The sequence below is a fragment of the Bipolaris zeicola genome (genome assembly GCF_000523435.1).
Source record: "Bipolaris zeicola 26-R-13 unplaced genomic scaffold scaffold_111, whole genome shotgun sequence".
Classification (NCBI taxonomy): Eukaryota; Fungi; Ascomycota; class Dothideomycetes; order Pleosporales; family Pleosporaceae; genus Bipolaris; species Bipolaris zeicola.
The window spans coordinates 40,637-58,651 of NW_006912160.1; the positions used below are offsets into that span (position 1 = coordinate 40,637).

Genomic DNA, 18,015 nt, shown 5'->3' on the forward strand with positions numbered 1-18,015 from the left:
AAGGAGGCGGGTGGATTGAAGGGTTGGAGCTGGTTGACGCAGGGCCGGCAGGTGGCATGCTTCAGAAGGAGCTAGCGGGGAGGGGACAAACTCACGTAAGAGCAAGCGTGCTTGTCAGGCGGTGCTTTGGGGAGTGAAGAGGATACTTTTTCTAGACAATGGGTCGGGGGGTAGCTCTGCGGGTGGCGAGGGCGGATGTCGTGTCTGGACAGATGGATGGATATCAAGGTGACCGGGGGCGGAGGGCGTGATAAGGAGGGTCGAGCTGGTCAAGGAGCGCGGATTCCCTGGAGCGGGTTGCTGTGGGCAATGCCAACACGAAAGAACGGGGCGGAGAGAGTGGTTCGAAGGAGGAAGCGATCGAGGAGAGGATATGAGGGGGAAGGAGGGGGAGGCACAGAGGGCTGCGGGAGGAAAAGGGCAGAGAGAGGGCGGCCAGCAGCGTCGACGGGCGATGAAGGTGGTGATGGGCTATGGCGGGACTTGGCCTGATGGTCGGATTGGGAAACGATCGGCACGTGCTTGTCCGCCGCAAACCAGACCTGTGCTCACGTACGTCACTCTGGGGGGCGGCGACGGGATGAGACGAGATGGAGGATGGGGATGGGATGAAGATAAAATGGGCCAAATGCACAGCACCCGCACCAAGCACCGGGGATCGAGGGAGACGAACGAGAGAGGGTCAGCGCCGGGCTATGAGGGGACTGAGGCACTCTTGCAGGCGCCGACGCTCTATATACGGCATGCGTACCACCTCGACGCCCTCGCCTCGCCTCGTCTCGCCCTCGTCCTCACCCTCGCCCACACATATACGCCTGCTGCGCGTTCCAGTCTCAGTGCGCGCCGGGTGAAGCAGCACGTTTTGGTCTACACGTTTCACGCCTGGGCAGTCCCGCACCGTTTCTGATAATATCACAACAGCTAGGCCGCAGACGGTGGCACGCCCGCCACCGCCGGCGTGGAAACACGAGTCTTGACCCTGCTGGCTGCTATGCTGCACAAGGAGAGACTGGCGCCCTCGCCTAGCTATGTACACACGCCCATCTGCGTCGGATCACGGTGGGCCATGGAGGGCGCCGAGCAACAAACTGTCACATCAGGCGTCGTTTGTCAGTGAAACGAGCGCCTTCAGGGTGCACCGAGCCCCGGTCCCACCAGCTTGCGGCGGCACACACTCTCCACTCGACGCGTCTGATGAAGTTTATGAAATTCCGACACACTTGTTTGTCAACGGCACGACTCATGTAAGGATCCCTGAGCCCCCCCTCTCATCTCACTCACTCGTCGCTCGATAGCGACAGACGGAGACGATCGAGCTGTCCGACGTGATCGAGGTGGCACCGACTCGACCGCCCCAGCCAACACCAGGCTAGCGGCAGAACATGCACGTATACGTGCATATACCTAACAGCAACAAACTCAAATATCTGTGCCCATGTACCTGCATGTCAATGCATCCATCAGCGTATACATGAATCGATATATAAATAAATAAATAAATAAATAAAAAATGTCCCAGGCTATGGCTCGCTGCGGCCAGGCGTTACTGCTGTCCACGGTGGCAGCACCGAACAGACAAAGAACGTGTCGCCAACGCGGTGACAGCTGCGACAGGGATGTGCGGAGAGATATGCGCGCTCACGTGACTCCGGTGCTGAAGTGTACAGCCAAACTACTAGCGCCCAACCGACCGCTTTCACCTCTTTTCACCAACCACCCTTTTCCCAATCGCCCTGCCCTGCCCGACCCCTCCTCCACGTCGCCACAATGACCACCAGATCGGGTACATCGTCTTCTAGCATGCACACTGCCACTTCGTTCGGTTCGAGTTTCCTGGATGCTTCCCCAACACGCCTATCGCCGAACCGAAGCAGCCTGCGCCCTCACCGCGAATCCCTTGTCCGCGACCCCTATGAAAGTCCGAATCGGAAACTTGCCCTAGAATTCAACCTCCGACTTAGTATCTCGGACAGCCAGTTTAACGAGAAGCTCGACCAAGATGCAGCCGAGCGGGCGAAGCGACACGCCGAACAACTGGCCTACGCGGCCGAGGAACACGAGCGCGTCTTTCGCACCGCAAAGCTAGAGATTGAGCGACTGGCCTTGGAAGAGGAACAGGCTCGTCTCCGCCACGAGGAAAACCAGCGGAGGGAGATTGAGCGGCTGCGCGAGCAAAAGGCTCGCGAAGAGGAACAGGCGCATCGGAGAGCTCTCGAAGCAAAGCAGCGCGAAGAGGAAGCTGCTCGCCAGGCTGCTGAGCACCAAAAGAAGCTTCAGGAGGCAGAGGCAAGGATCAGGGCCCAGCGGGAGCAAGAGGCTGCAGCTGAAAGGCAGCAAAAAGAAAAAGCAGAGGCCGATCGAAAAGCTGCCGAGGCCGCTGCTGCTGCTGAAAGAGCTCACCAGCAAGCTCCACAACAACCAACACCACAGCCCGCTGCCGCAACTGCTCAAGTAGCTGCGCCCAAGCCGGCGACCAGTGCGCCAGCGCCAGCCAGCAATTTCGAGCAATTGCACAACCAATACCTCCAGCTCCACCAGCGCATGAAGGAGTTCCGCAAGTCGTTCTGGGAGGAACATAAAAAACCATCCTCACCCCTCAAGGGTCCAGTTGGTGACGCTCGGCGCGCCCTCCGCACTCGACTTGGTCAGATCAACGTTGAGCGCAAAGACAGCGCCGCCGCCATCAAGCGGCTCCGAACAGAGTGCTTTGACGTCGCCTTGGCAACACCAGGGCCCATGATTGATATCCGCCCATATATCGTTTCGCACCAGATCCCGCAACTAGCCAACGAAAACGACGCCGCATACCCTGCCTTCCTACTTTACGTCTGGATCTGCTTTGAAAAGTTCCTTGTCAAACAATTTGAAAAGGAGGCAGCAAACACCGATGGCCGTATCATCCAAGAGATTGGCTTAATTGCAGCCAGTCTGTTTGGTGATCAAAAGTACATGTGGAACGGCCTCCCACTTACCGATATTGCCCTAGCCAAGTTCCACAAGGCCTGCCCACCCCTATTCGGTATTCGTGGCACCATGGATACAAAGGAAGGTCGGCTACGGTTAGGATGGAGACCAGACTCTACCCCAGAATCATACTCTCAGCGTATGCGCGGTATTGGCGCTGGTTATGCGTCCATGTCTCTCCGCTCATTTGCATCAAAGACCCCTGCGATAGCCACATCAGAGTACTGGAGAGCGATTGTTTCCATTTGCAACACTCCACCCGACCAGCTCTGGCCTGGCCATTTCGCCATCCTCAGCGGCCTGATCCGCGACTACTACAAAAAGTTTATCCAGTTCTACGGCGTCCCTGCTCGCGCTGTGCTACGTCGTGCTGTCATCGACCTCCCAGCCCGTGCCCCTCCGCGTTGCAAAGACGCCGCTAGCACCATTGCTGTACTACACGAAAACTGGAAGAGAGAAAACCTTTCGCTTGAATGAGTGTCATGCGTTTACAAATACCCAAGAGAAAAAAAACAGGATTGGTTTAGAGAGAGATTTTTGATGAGGATTTGGCATACGTGCCTCTCTTTTTTTGGGGGGGGGGGGCCTTCTAGGTTCGAATATGCATTGGGACCGGCGCTTTATTCATCCATCAGCTTGCAAAAACGAGCTGTTTGTATTTGGTTCTCTTTTTATTCGATTGAGATGTACACAAAGGAAACGAGGGGGGTTTTTCCATTGGAGAAGGGCATTTTCCGTAGCATAAAGCTTCATGAGGGGGGCCCCACCACACTTTATTTAACTTGAAATGAATATCTTGCAACGAACAGCACCGTCCTCACATCTAGCCTTCCTGCTCACCTTTGTTTTTTGTCCGATGGGTGTACAACCATTATGCTGACTGCATAATGGTCAATTTAAAAAACTATTTTTTTTTGGGGGGGGATTGATACGAAGGATTTTGCTAAACAGGGAGGCTGTTCAAAGGGTGTTTATTATGGAGGCGGCCATATGATGATGACGGTGCGGGGGGGTTGAGAGTTGAAGACCGAGGGTGGGAAGGGAGTAGAAGTAGAGGAGAGTGAGAGGTTGGATATTGGTGAAGTAAATGTGGAATTTAAGGTTGAATGTTCAGGTCGGATAATACGTATGGTTTTTGGGCTTAAACGAGCTGGGTTTGGGGGACGGGAGAATACGGGGTAGATGGCGCTTTTTGATGTGGTGACGATAATCGGGGTTATTGGTTATGTTAGTATTGATGTTGGGGTGTGGTATGCCATTCCTTTCTCCGAGGAGTAACATTTTCGATACGGTAGATGCGGAATGGGAGTAAAATAGTTCAAGTAGTGTTACATTGATAGATGAGAGGGTTTTTTTAATGGAGGATTTGTGTAGAATCTGCCTTGCTGTGATTCTTTTTTTTCAATTTGAATAACCTGATTTTTTCTTTAGTGTGTATGTATGGATGGGGTGGTGTCCATGTGGGTTACACAGCTTCCATGTGGCTTAATAAATTAGTGAATTTCAATATCATGTACACAAGTCCAAAAAAAATCAGGGAACATCCCTGCGGTGATATGTTTTTTTGGGATTTCTTGCATATCAAGTACATGTCATGTGCGTGATTCTTGGTAGGTTCAGTGTTTAGTTGAATCAACAAGAAACCTTACATCACATGTTGCTATGGCTACAAGACAAGCTTGTTAGGAATATGCAACATGAGGTAAGATGTACGCGGAAGTCTCCAAGCAAGCTTCTCATTCGCAGCAGGTGTATGCGGCTTTTACCGTTCTTGCACAGACGACTCTGTGACTTGGTCTTGTGGCGCAGCTGTTTTTCCGCGAAGCCAGAAATAGCATAACCACATTAGCGAGGGCGCTAGTAGACAGGCAAGAGCAGATTTTGGGGTCCAAACTGTGCATGACCCTTCCCCGTTATCGGACGACCCACATCACCACTTCAACACCACGCCTGCTGGTTAGTGGGTGATATTCTTTGCTCTCACAACTCGCCACGCCGCATCTGATGAGTTGTCTCATTCCTACAAGCCTCTGGCCGGCAATTCTTGGTCTTCGATTGGTCTTCCAGCCCCTCTCCTGCAAGTAACTGTACCATATTAACAGCGTGGCGCCGCAGCGGGAGCCTCCACCCCTCGCATCATGGCTTTGTGGCTTACCGCAAAATACTCAGAATGAGGCCTCCGTCTCTGGCAAATTTGCGCACATTCCCCTCCACTCCCTACTTTTGGTTTGGTCTAGGCAGACTTGCAGAAGCAACAAAGAGGAGGGACCATCAGCGTTCAGCCTTGTGCCCGCCAAATCGTGGTTTGTTTCCGCTCATTTCTCCTAGCGCTGGTGGCCGTGTTGGCCTAACCTCCGAAACTAACATCCTACAACACACCTTAGTTTAAGCCGCATGTTTGTTTGAACATATGCAGTCTTTCTCATGTTGTAGAGGTTTTGGGGGTCGTTTGACAGTTTTGGTCAGCGCAAAGTGACGTGTTGGGCAAGTGCTGGCGACATCAGCCATCTAATGTTGGCAGTTCCACCAGCTGAGCTCATACTCTCAGCTGCACGCGTGAATGCAGTAAGGCCGCAAACCTTTTTTGTCCGCACGTGTGAGGAGACCCCAAGTCGACTCGCAGCATGTCGGTGTGTATGGCTCGATCATGGCGCCCCCCTAGACGCGTGTTTAGCACACCCAGTCTACCACCCTGTGCCACCGCCATTTGCTCCGCAATCCTTTCCCAGTATCTCCCTACTTGACCGGGTGCAGCCATAGCTTTGACGGCTCTTCTTCACGGCCTATCATTTGCCAGGCATCTTCGTTTCATCCCTCTACCGAAGGGCGCAGTGACCTTTTTCAAGACGGAGGGCCTAGTTTTCCCCACACGTGCTGAGGCTGAGCATCTTGTTGCTTCTGTGACGAACGAGACCACGTAGTGGACGCCTTTTCGCCGATTCGGCGCCATCGGTCTTGAGATCTGAACTGCGTCTATGCACAATATGTTTCATTTAACGGGCAGATATATGTCTGCCTGGTGCCCGGTAACTGGGACCAGGCCAGTTAAGGTTTCTCTACCATCAAAACGACACTGCCACTATTCCTGGTTCAGACCATTGGAGCATAAACTACCATTGTATATCTTTTACCTTAAATCCTCCTCCCACACGTCACAAGTCCATCCCAGCAATCTCGACTACAACTCAACCCTCACTGAACGCACTTCATCCAAAACACCTCATCACGATGGCTCCTACCCCAGCAGACTTAACCCCAGAAGCCCCCTCCCCCACCCCCACGGGCTCTCTAAAATCCCACCCACAAACAACCTACTGGACAAAAGCAAACATAATCTCCACCACAATCTTCATCATAATCTGCGTCCTCCTCCTCGCCGGCGCCCTCGCCCTCTTCCTCTGCCGGCGCCGCCAGACAAAAAAGCTCGCCGCACAAAAACCCGACGCCGCCGCCCTCCTCCCTGACAAAGACAAGGCAAACATGTTCAGCCGCGACCGCGCCAGCAGCGTAACCCTCTACGTCGACTCCGACGCCGACGACCGCAGAAAGCGCGCAAGCACCGATACTATGCGTCTCGTCCCCCTGCACATTACCCCCGTGGAGGAGCACCATGATCCGATTGCAGACCTTCATGCGGGTCCCGGGCGTGCTGTGACTACTGATCGTGCCGTCAGTGTCGGAAGCAGTGTTAGTGCGGTTAGTAGTAGGACATCGCAGGGTTCGGTGCTATTGAGTCCGGTCGTGCAGGGTGAGGATGCGGATGCTGCACTGAGGAGTGTGGGTCGCCCGAGGAGTACGAGTACGGCGTCGACAAGGTCGAGGTATTATGAGAGGGCTGATATTGGGGAGATGCCGGAGGTGCCCAGGATTGTGCATACAGCTGCATAGGGGAGAGTGGGGAAGGTGTAGGCAGGGAGGGGTTGTGAGAGGAAGTTTTTCTTCTTTTCTTTTGCATGCTTGCAGTTTGGTTTTTGGTGGATTGGTGCGATATCGATATACCCTTTTTTCTTGTTCTTCTTTTACCCAAAATTTCATGGCTTTGGGATCCTTGGCTGGTGGTGATAGTCTCTCTCTAGACTAGATAAAAAAATAATCTTAGTCTTTATCATTTTGTGTATACGCTTCATCATAAACAATTCCATCTTCACATTCAGAAAATCCATCTGCCGTGTATTCGACCCAATGTATCTAGCCTCGCTTTCGCAGTGTAACCAGGTACGTGTGTTTTCCTCGCCGCTGGTCTTGTGACCTATTTCGGCCCCCAAAACACACGTTTGATTTAGTCATGTACTTGAGACTCTACAAAAACTCCAGTCGAACTCCTCTGACTACTCGCTCCAACGTAAGCAGTAAACAGTATACTCTGCAGCATTACCATTGCTATATTTGGATCTTTTCTACCTACGGTAGGCAACGATTGGATGCGTACGTGGCGATCTCTATTTGCATCTACAGACATACAAGTACGCGTCCCCCCATTGTTTTTCTGCTTGGGCCATCTTAGTAGAGAAAGAGAAACACGTCACATTTAGATGAAAAGAAAAAGAAAAAGAGTTACGTGTACAGAGGTGCTTGGTATTTCACCACATCCATCATGCCATCTATCTAATTATACACATACTCTTGCATGAGCAGCCCTTCCGCTCCCGTCCTTCCCGCTTTTCCGCATCGCTATCAAGACAGAAGATTTACCCATGACGCCCATCGCTTTGCTTCAACGCTACATGTGCGGAAAACGCGCACTTAGTTCGCGACGTAAGAAAAAAAACAAAAGAGATACGAACAACTCTCACTTCTTGGCCGTAGCCCTCACACTCTCCTCACTAAGCTCCCACTGCGGATCCCAATGTACATACTGCGCCATAGCAACACTCAGCAGCCACTCCGTCTTGACAATGCGAGGAATCATGTCGTGCTTCTTGGCCAACTCCCTAAATTTATTCCAATTTGTGAATTCCCGCTTGTCAGCGTCGGAAATCAGATATAGCACATCGCCCTCATCCTCGACTTGGTTCTGACTAACTTCCTTATCCGAGGTATTAAGAATGCGTTTGGAAGCCGAGACAGTAGTTGGACGACCTTTCCAAAGCGAGCATTTGCCACCGTTGACTTCGATGATATCTTTGTAAGTATCGAACCCACCCGCGACTTTTTCAGTGCAAAAGATGGTCCAATCTTTGAGGAGACGATGGCGGTTTTGCTTTGCCCGGTCGAGGGCTTCGGAGAGTTTGAAGTTGTTTGCTTTTTCAAAATCCCTGTCTTGGAGAAGGTGCTTGTCGATTGGGGGAAGCTTGCTGTGCTTGAGGGCGTAGTCGAGGTAACTCGTTGAGACGAGAGTGGGTGCGCAGGCGAGCGAGGCGATAAATTTCTTCGTTCGGACTGGATGCGGGGCGCAGACGAGGTCTACTTTCTTGAAGTCGTCGGTAATGAAGAGACCCAATTCGCGTAGACGTGCCTTGTCTTTGGATTCTTTGTCTGGATTGTTGGTCCATCGTTCGTCTTTTGAGATCAACATGCGGAACTTGATGGGGGTAAGCTTCTCCTTCTTTGCTCGCTTATTCTTCGTTGGGACATCTGTAGTTTCCTCCTCTGTCTCTTCGTCTTCTTCATCTTCGTCGACTTTGTCAAAAGAACGCTTACTCGACACAGAATCACGGCCACTTTTTGTCTGTTTTGTTTGTTCCTCAGTCTCATCTTCTGCTCGTCGACGTCCGCCATGTATGACGCCACCCTTACGCTTCATTTCTTTTTCAAATTGGGCAATATCCGGGGCGGCATCGTGTAGCTTTGACAGTGCCCGGTCTTTGGCACCACGGCTGCCTGGTGTATGATTTTCCTTTCCATCTGTTTGTCGTGCAGGCGCTGGGGTTTGCACAATACCTCCTGATTTGGCACGCTTAGCCTTCTCAGCCGCAGGCGGGCTGCGTGCCGGTGGAGGCTCGCTTACTCTTGGTGCAACATTGGACGCTGGGGCATTATTGATTGGGGGCGCTACTTTTGCGGCCTTAGTAGGCTTCGTTTGCTTGGGGAAGAATGCCTTCTCAGTGGCCTCACGGTCTATCTCGGTCTGGCCCAAGACCTCTCCGAGGTTTGTTCGCGCTGGAAAGTATGTGTAGCGATTGTCCGTCAGTGGCATCTCTCGGCATTTGGCGTAGCTGTCTTCGAGCCAAAGATGGTTGACAATGTTCACACCCCATTCCGTTGCTGCCTCGCACTTTTCACTGTTCTTGTGTGCAGCAATAAGATGTGTGTTGTCCTGTTTGAAGGTCTTTGTGAATTCTGCGCCAGTCGCTTTGATCAAGTTCTCTAGGTAAACGCGTGCTTCGCCCGTATAGCTCGATATGCTAATCTTGTACTGGTCGAAGCCTGGAATGCCTTGACGTGGACGTGGATAGTGCATCATTCGCTGCATTGGATTTGTCCAGATGCCGTGAGTGATGAGATAATATAACCAGCCGAGGTTTCCAACATCTTTCCGTGCTTGCGAAGCCTTGACATAGTCGGTACCTTCCCGGTAGTTGCACACGTACATGTCCGCCTCGTCTATTTTGGACGTCACGCTGCCGCCACCAGCCTTGATCATGCCTGTTATGATGCCTCTGAGCTTAGTGCTGATATCTAGGTCCTCTCCAAGCTTGACGCTTTTCCCTTCAAAGGCTTTGATCGCACGCGGGGGTTCGAGGTGAGGTGGGGGCGGCACAGGCTCATTCTGCGGGTCTGGCGTGGTGGCATCTCGAATCTGCTGGCTCGTTCGCGTTGGAGGTATTGCGCCTGGTTCAACGTCGGCGAGGATCTCGGGATTTGGGAGCGTGTAGGGGCGTTCTGATATTCTCCGCCCAACCTTCAGACAGTCATCGAACCTGGGAATGTCAGCGATAGCCGTACCCTATGTCCACAATGCAAGTCTCACCAGTGGGGTAGCACAATCGTAAGCTGCAGGCGCTTGCTAATCGCCAACTGGCACCGTGGCTCGCTGATATCCAGCGCAATAAGATGCGTCACCAACTTGGACAAGCTGGGTGCAATTTGCCCGCCCATTGCCAGCACGCCGCCTTCAATAGCCTCTTTGTCTCCGCTGGGTATGTCGCCGCAACATATGACGATGTCGTTCATGAAGAGGGCTGGGTCTGGGCTGTAGGTCCGCGGGTTCTTCGTCTTCATGGCCTGGAGGGACGCGTCTACCCATGCTGGTCTGATGACATGTACCATGAGATCGAGGGCACGGTAGTAGTCTGGGAAGTCGGCTGTCTCCGAAATGATGTAGTTGATTTCTTGAAGATTATCTATGCGACCCTTGGGGGCTTCAAAGGGCACGATCGTCCCATGTGCGCCAGTAATGGCATGTTCAATCTGCACTGTCTATCAATATGGCTGTCTCAAACTCAAGTCGCAACGCGTCGCATACCTCTTGTATACGGTCTTCGGATATACCATTGGGACATATGGTGAAACTGAGATCTGCAAACAACCCTGGAGAGCTATCCTGCATAGTGGTGTCCTCCATTGTGACGATTGACCGTGGTGTGCCGTTGTGGGGAGAATGCAGAACTACCGTTATTCTCCCACTAGGCGCGACTTGCGGCGCGTATCGGTGCAGCGCGAACGCGACATGTGTCACGTGATACCCCACACAAACACTTCTACTCCGATTCCGTCACATGTATGGGATGACCAGGTGCGTGGAGGCATGAATATCCCTTTTCTTACTGGCCGCTCTTAGAATCACTACTTCAAGGGTCTAGAGAGATTCCGGCTAGCTGATTGGTCTGTAAATCTACTGGTTTACTCGGGCAGTACTGAGTCGCCGCGTTCAGAATGGACCTCGGCAGTCTTCCCCAGATTATGCCGGCAACTCGTCACGACACCTGGAGCATCAGCCTACGCTTGCTTTTATCTTCTTCTCGGCACTTACGATCATCCATCTATCTACTTTGATCGCGCCCGTATCCACTTTCTTCACAAATAACTTCTCTTCCACATCATTGTCCACGGGAGCAGACCACGGTCGCGCCCGGATAACCCCTTATCTAATCATGTCTTCAACCTACTTCCGGATAGACGAACACAAGGTACCAGCTTCGCATATCCGTGGATTTCCCCGGTCAACGGCAACAAAACAAGAGGAAGTACTACATTTGGCTGTCAAGCAATATACGCCACTCAGCAACAAAAGCCCCAAGCCTGGTGACATTACCATCATTGCCGCGCATGCCAATGGCTTTCCAAAAGAACTGTACGAGCCGCTGTGGGATGAGCTACTCAAGCGATGCGAGCAGCACGGCTTTGGTATCCGGGGAATCTGGATAGCAGATGTTGTGCACCAGGGCTGGAGTGGTGTGCTGAATGAGGGTAAACTGGGCAATGACCGTATGCAAACTCAAATGACTGTGCAAACCAAAAAGCTAATTTTGAACAGCTGCATGGTTGGACCACAGCAGAGATCTGCTCCACATGGTCAACCACTTCCGCGATCAAATGCCCCGTCCTATTGTTGGTGTGGGCCACAGCATGGGCGGCTGCCAGCTCGCAAATCTTGCTCTTCTCCATCCGAGGCTCTTTGAGACACTTGTTCTCATTGACCCCGTCATCCAAGGAAAAGTTTCTCTCAACGGCAACATTTCACCCGCAGCCGCATCAGCAAGGCGCCGAGAGCTCTGGCCATCACGGGAAGACGCAGCAAAGAGTTTCGCAAAGAGCAAATTCTACCAAGCTTGGGATCCGCGCGTGCTAGATCGCTGGGTGCAGAATGGACTAAGAGACGTACCGACAGAACTGTTTCCCGACGCAAAGAAGCCTGAAGTTACCCTCACAACAACCAAGCATCAAGAAGTCCTGACATTTCTCCGCGCAAACTTCACCGCAAGACCAGGAGACAAGGAGCCCTCATCTGCAGATTTCACCCTCAGCAACCCAAAGCTGAACAGGAGAACGCACGCAGACATGACGCCGTACGAGGAGCCTCAAACACCCTTTTACCGCGGCGAGAGCACAATCGTCTTCAACCAACTACCCTCGCTCCGCCCATCCTGCTTCTACATCTTTGGCGAACTCTCTTTCCTAACTGACGACGCCGTCATTGAGGAGAAGATGCAAATGACGGGTTCAGGCGTGAACGGTAGCGGGGGCCGTGCAGAGGGTCTTGTAGACAATGTCACGGTCAAAGGAGCCGGACATTTGATTCCTATGGAAAAGGTCGGAGAGAGTGCAGACCACATTAGCAAATGGGTGGGCAAGGAAATGAAGAGGTACTGGGACTGGGAGCGTAAGACAGAAGAAGAATGGGAGGGCAAACAGGGTATCGAGAGGAGTGTATTGCCCAAGCGATTTTTCGAGGAGTTGGATACGCTCATCAAGCCAAGAGAGAAGAAAGCATCCAAGTTGTAACCTATCAGTATGTGGATCTGAATTATAAATAGTTACTGCACAATCTTTTCTCGTTTTCCCCTTCCAAAACCTCAATCTTTCTTACTCTCCCCCCTCTCAGGATAATACCCTCCTGCAAACTCTAAACTCGCCCCCTCCCACCTCTCCTTCTTCAAATCTTTCCAGCTACTCCACGGCCACCACCCCTGCCGCTCCGAAATCCTCACTTCAATCGTCGCTAAAAAGCTCTCCTTGCAAAAATTCGCACGGTGCCCATCAGGAAACGGACTCGCGAGACCAAACCACCCATATTCTTTTGGCGCATGCGCCTTCAAGTCCAACTTGTACATGTAATTACTGACTGAAATGGAAAAAGAGCGGTCCTCCCAATCATTTGCCACGCTCATAAACGGCGAGAAGAGATTCAAATACGCGACCGAGAAGGGAGGCACGAAATCCAAGTCCAAGTCTGGAGAGCGATAGCCGAGGAGGAAAGCAGTGTTGTATAGGATCTTGCCGCCCGCAAGAGACACACCCCGTTTTGCGTCGTTGTCCCAGGCCTGCACCCACATGTGTGCGTCGGGGAAGCTATTGGCCCAGTTTTTTTCTTGGTGGATGGTCGCGCTGGTGTGCGCGTCTGCGGAGGGGAAATCTGTGCCGAGTGCGGGGATGGAGAGGGAGAGGGTGGTTGGGGAGCAGAGGGAATGGACGTGCCAGTGCAATGGAAAGGGGAGGTGGATCATCCAGCCCTCTGGTGTGCTTTTGTCTGATCGCCAGGCCGTGTATTCTGTACATTGGGCTTTGAGGGTCCAGCTGCCGTCTTCAGCGGAGAGGTTGTAGCTTGTGAGGCCGTTGCTGGTGGTGGTCATGGTGCCCATGCCTGGTACTTGGAGCTCGAATGATTTGCCTTTTGGGTCGGTAGTTATGCGCTTGATTTCCGGGATGAAGTGCTCGCGCTGGAAAATGGGGTGTCCGGTTGAGGGGTAGTAGGTGAAGGATACCATGTGTGGGCGTGAGGGCGCGTTGGGGACTGAGCAGATGATTAAGGCAATGTGAGAGCCGGATGGAAGGTCGAACTTGGAATAGTAGCCTTCGAATTGCGAGGATGGATGAGGGGCGAAATGCTCCATGACGATTATTTATTATCCCAGAACTGATATCCTGGGTGATGTTGAGGTTTTGATAGTGTTGCGTTGGAAGGGTTACGCTCTTGAGGTGGGTCGCCATGTGGTTGAGCGACTCATGACGTAGACATTTGACGTTACTAGCCACAACGTCGTGGTAATTCAAGAAGACGCAATTCCTCCCAATACACCCCCGCCTTGTCGTTTCCAAAATATTCCATCCTTCGAACTGACTATGAACCTCTTGGCATCTGTGTAACTTCACGTAGCACATGTCCCACGAAAGCATGCCTATCCCGCCGCCGTTCGCCTGTAGCGCACCCTCTTTTCTCTGGCCCAATACTTATTCCCCTGCTATTCACTTTCTCACACACGAAAGTATTGACCCTCAAATGGAAGTGCTGGCCACACTGGATTTCATTGCTTGTGTGAATCGTGCTGATCACACAGCCTAGACGGGACGGTCTGACATTCGGGCATCGAATACATGCAGGATATGGCGACTGGTCGCCATATATGAAAGTCTTCCAAGTATATTCAATGGCTCATCTTCTACGCTTCTGCTCACCCCCCTTGTCGTTCTTCCAACTCCCAGAATAGTGATGGGTCACCAGTTGCGGTGGCAGGATCAACTTTTCCTCCGGTGTATACCTGTTTGTGAGCGGCGAGAATGAATGTGCTGGTAATATTAAGACATCCTCGAAGAGTCGCGGCTCCAAAATGTTATATGTTTCGGTTACATCAAGGGTCCTGTTGAGTCGCTTCGCCAAACTCCTAAAGGTACCAGTCGTTAAGCGTCGGGGACCCGAGAAATCAACAACATCTCCCATCATATCCAGTGTGATGTTTTCGACTGGAACGTTATACTGAAGAGTCTTTGCTCGTACATCTGCAAGGATGTCGTCAACAACCTGCATCATGTGTGGTAACCGTGGCTTAGCCATAAAAGTCCAGCTGCAGAACTGGCGCATGTAGGGCTCGTCGTGGCCTGCATCAAACTCCCATCCTACTACAAGTGAAGCTTTTCCTTGGTATTCAGGTGGTACCCATTCGTCCATAGGCACACCTTCGCACGAGACGTCCAAATCCGACCATACGCCACCTTGATCCCAAAGTAACAGATAGCGTAGCATGTCCGCCTTATATATAGGAATAGGGAATGCGAGGTACGTGTCGACGATATCGGGACGGAATGCAAAGGTTTTGCGAACGTATTCATCGCCGCTCTCGTCCGTCATAAAGTGTGGTCGATATTCAGGGTTGCCCTTGATGCAAGTGTCGGTCCAATTCCGTGCCTTTTCAGAAAGTCCCTTGGGACCCAATTTGTACCAGAGCAGTTTGGGGATTCCATTTGGGTTGTGTGGTATTATTGCCGGAACTTCGGAAATGTGAGCTCCAAGGTGGTTCTGAATCAGGTGAAAATGGTAGATCAATCCGATCATACACAGCGCAATCAACGTGTAGTAATTAAAGAGTCTGCCCAATTGCGGTGGTGACGGCAACATGTTGAGAAGAAAAAGTCGAAGGAAAGACTGAGAAGGAGAGAAAAGTGGCCACGCAATTGGGAAAATCCAAACGCAATCCGTTTATTAGGTGTGTCTTATCATTAAATGACCGAGAAATGACCCTTGTTCTGGTAAGAAAATAGTCAAGCGCGGCGGAGTGTCCGGGGCATACGCAAGCCTGCCCATTGCGCACGCACTCGGGTGGAGTGGGTCGCAACTGACAATGACGCGACAGCCCTAAATTCCCCTGACGCAACAACCAGCCTCATCTTGCTAGCTGATAAGTGTGTAGCAGATCTGTGGCGAAAATGGTTCTCACTAAAATATATTGTTGGTTTTGGAGTTTATTGAAGCTGTTCCCTGGTATGCGGAAGGCTTCGAGAAGAAGCTAGAAAAGGGGGCTCACTGCGATGGTAATCGAAGCGTTTCACTAGACAATACCCTTCCTTGTTATCAGCTCCTTCGCCGTCAGCCGACGTGAGTACTTACACATAAACTTTGGCTGACATGGATATACCAGGGATGGAACACGCATTTAATGCTCGCGGCTCGATTTAGAGTCCACATTCGTCTATTGCGTTTACCCAAGATTTCATCGGCGCTTCCCTATCCACACTCGCAAGGCTTTTGTGCGGAAACCAACGGGAGTGCAGATAGGCGGTGAACATCGTATACGCAAAAGACTTTGCCCTTGGTTTGGAGAATGAATTGTGGGGGATCGTAGGCTAGTGGTGAAGGAATGTGGGGTCGAGGCTGGGCGAGTGTCAACAGGACTGACACGCTAGTAAGTATGCTACTGCTGACTCGTGATTCAAGTCAAACCCAGCCTTACAGCCCCAAAGGCTTGACTTTAACCTCACTTGTATTTTACTACCGGATAATGGTCCAAGAAACTGTACTCAGTAGTTTGTATGAATCTACTGTGAATTGTTGATGTACTGGTTGATTCGGAGTCTCTTGAAGAATTCGACCCGTCATACTCGCGACCTTTCTCTCCCATGTCACAACCCAATTCTTCGCAAGTAAAGGGTGATCCATCGTAGCTTCGGACATGCTCCGTTCGCTTCACGACGCTTGAGCAAAACTGCAATGCCATAACGACTTAGTTTCATTCCTGATGTCGTTGCTATGCGCCACACTAGCAACAAGCCATGAATAACTCGATTATGGAATATCGTACAAATACCTGCATTGGTCAATATGAAGTTCCCAGCTTAATCCGTCTGCGTTGAGGCGTGAGAAGTAGTAGGCATATGGCTGCTCTCTCAACACTTCAATCGCGCAGTTGTCTTAGCTGAGTTTATACCCATCTAATAAATCCTCGTCTGAAAAAGCAGATGCAAGCGTCGAAAATGCAGCGATGAGAAAAAAAACGATGTAGCGCATTATTGGAGTAGTAGTATGCGGGATGTAGTAAATGATTGGAGAATCGGCTTGAATCCAGGTAGTGCTGCGACAAGTCACCAAGATGGTACGATATGAATGGACACCAGAGAGAAGGCCGTTATAAATAGCACAAAGTCATTGGTACGTGTGACAAGGTTCACGATAATTTGTATGAGAGTGTCCTTGCTAAAGATGCAAGGTTCCGCTTTGCGTTTCTGTCAATCAGTAGTGGATGTCACAGAAACGGGAGAGACATCAGCTTACTGTAAACTATATTGACCTGCGATTTGTCCGTGTGTAGGCTCGAAGCAGTTTAGGTGCTTCCATATCGATTTCGGTGGCGTCAGATACCTCAAGCTTGTTTGATCAAGCTTTTCAGGTTGCTTTCTTCATTGATCTTTGGTGGGAACGATTTCAAGCTTTCACGTACGGGTGTTGGGTATCCGTCACAGCGTTCTGTACCAGAAGTCGAGGTAGATACAACTACCGTAGAGAAGATAGAATAAGACCAGGGAAGACTGAGTTTTGCATGAGTTTTAACTGGGAGGGATCTTGATGTCGAGCAAGTAAGTATGATATCTGGAGAAAGAAATTTCAGCAATCTGCGAACACGTGTGCTATATCAAGGAGTTCAAATAAAGATGAGGTCCTAAGAAATATATGAAAATTGTATAAGATACCTTGCGCCTCGCAAATTGTTCATTCTCGAACAGGAAATGCTCTAATCGATATTGTGTCCATCGGAAATGGATTACATGAGATCAATCAACAACGATTTGCCTGTGCCAGTATGGCTAAACGTTATTTCAGTGCGCATGGATTTCACTTTCCTTTTTTTTTAAATTAGAATCATCAAAACTGACACATTATGGACGTATTCGGATAAATTCCCAAGTATGCACACTGTTCTCTCCAGTGCATCCTTGTTATCTAAATTTGCAGCTGCGACGCATTCATTGTAGCTCTAGCTACATATTACAACCACAATCAATCTCTGAAGAAATTTTCGTGCGAGAAGAAATGCGATCGCACTGTTGTCTCATTGCTCAGCAGAAGCTGTGATCCCTTGGTTCATCTACTAATCCTCCGCCCCGGTATCACCACAAAGCAGTGAGGGCCATATGAGCGATATATGTAATGACCATTAAACTACTGAGTGTGACAACGAATACAGGTAGAAATATGGCCGCAGTCAACTCAAAGGATATGAGTTTGAGAGCCACAATCACAAGATCAGTCCTGAATCGAAAACTTTACAGGATCTATTGTTCAACGAACCTGGAATAGCTGTAAGCTTGGATCAGGATCCAAGTTGTCGCTTACGAGATGAATTTACCTAAGATTATGCTGGGAAATTAGTCCTAAAGAAGTGGTTGCCATGTGCAAAGCTGGAAGAAACATGGCCTAATGCGTAGTGATTACAACACGGCGGACCTGGTACTGCTTCATTTTCCTGAAGGAGACTAGTGGCACTCAGGGAAAGTTACAGTGGTATAAGTCTCCCGTCAAAGAAGCTGCATATCCGGTACCTGGGACCGTTCATCATGACGCGGGAGATCGCGAGGCTAGCGTACGCACTTTATCGCAACATCGTCGATATTTTGCATACACCTGGTGTCCAAGACCGTACTGCTTGGTAACCGGAAGAAGCCATCCACATTCAACTTTTTCGA

The 18,015-nt window shown here is 50.8% G+C and overlaps 8 protein-coding genes across 8 annotated transcripts; 4 read left to right on the top strand and 4 right to left on the bottom strand.

The window, feature by feature from the left end:
* Window positions 1–373: 373 nt before the first annotated feature.
* Window positions 374–907, top strand: COCCADRAFT_27491 (uncharacterized protein; the record flags this gene model as incomplete). Its single annotated transcript, XM_007715623.1, has 1 exon — window positions 374–907. One exon carries the CDS (start codon window positions 374–376, stop codon window positions 905–907), a length of 534 nt encoding a protein of 177 aa, XP_007713813.1.
* Window positions 908–1,369: 462 nt separating this feature from the next.
* COCCADRAFT_100128 (uncharacterized protein) lies at window positions 1,370–1,519 on the bottom strand (the record flags this gene model as incomplete). The annotated part of the gene is made up of 1 exon (XM_007715637.1): window positions 1,370–1,519. A coding segment is annotated over one exon (150 nt), but the record flags the coding sequence as incomplete, so codon positions are not given.
* Window positions 1,520–1,767: 248 nt separating this feature from the next.
* Window positions 1,768–3,441, top strand: COCCADRAFT_6314 (uncharacterized protein; the record flags this gene model as incomplete). The annotated part of the gene is made up of 1 exon (XM_007715612.1): window positions 1,768–3,441. The coding sequence occupies one exon, from the start codon at window positions 1,768–1,770 to the stop codon at window positions 3,439–3,441; it is 1,674 nt and encodes a 557-aa protein (XP_007713802.1).
* A 2,751-nt stretch (window positions 3,442–6,192) lies between these two features.
* On the top strand, window positions 6,193–6,852 carry COCCADRAFT_6315 (uncharacterized protein; the record flags this gene model as incomplete). Its single annotated transcript, XM_007715613.1, has 1 exon — window positions 6,193–6,852. One exon carries the CDS (start codon window positions 6,193–6,195, stop codon window positions 6,850–6,852), a length of 660 nt encoding a protein of 219 aa, XP_007713803.1.
* Window positions 6,853–7,753: 901 nt separating this feature from the next.
* Window positions 7,754–10,468, bottom strand: COCCADRAFT_6316 (uncharacterized protein; the record flags this gene model as incomplete). The annotated part of the gene is made up of 3 exons (XM_007715614.1): window positions 7,754–9,824; window positions 9,875–10,314; window positions 10,370–10,468. 3 exons carry the CDS (start codon window positions 10,466–10,468, stop codon window positions 7,754–7,756), a joined length of 2,610 nt encoding a protein of 869 aa, XP_007713804.1.
* A 529-nt stretch (window positions 10,469–10,997) lies between these two features.
* COCCADRAFT_27495 (uncharacterized protein) lies at window positions 10,998–12,348 on the top strand (the record flags this gene model as incomplete). Its single annotated transcript, XM_007715624.1, has 2 exons — window positions 10,998–11,331; window positions 11,381–12,348. 2 exons carry the CDS (start codon window positions 10,998–11,000, stop codon window positions 12,346–12,348), a joined length of 1,302 nt encoding a protein of 433 aa, XP_007713814.1.
* A 71-nt stretch (window positions 12,349–12,419) lies between these two features.
* Window positions 12,420–13,457, bottom strand: COCCADRAFT_100148 (uncharacterized protein; the record flags this gene model as incomplete). Its single annotated transcript, XM_007715638.1, has 1 exon — window positions 12,420–13,457. The coding sequence occupies one exon, from the start codon at window positions 13,455–13,457 to the stop codon at window positions 12,420–12,422; it is 1,038 nt and encodes a 345-aa protein (XP_007713828.1).
* A 539-nt stretch (window positions 13,458–13,996) lies between these two features.
* COCCADRAFT_6319 (glycosyltransferase family 32 protein) lies at window positions 13,997–14,893 on the bottom strand (the record flags this gene model as incomplete). The annotated part of the gene is made up of 1 exon (XM_007715615.1): window positions 13,997–14,893. The coding sequence occupies one exon, from the start codon at window positions 14,891–14,893 to the stop codon at window positions 13,997–13,999; it is 897 nt and encodes a 298-aa protein (XP_007713805.1).
* Between the last annotated feature and the right edge of the window lie 3,122 nt (window positions 14,894–18,015).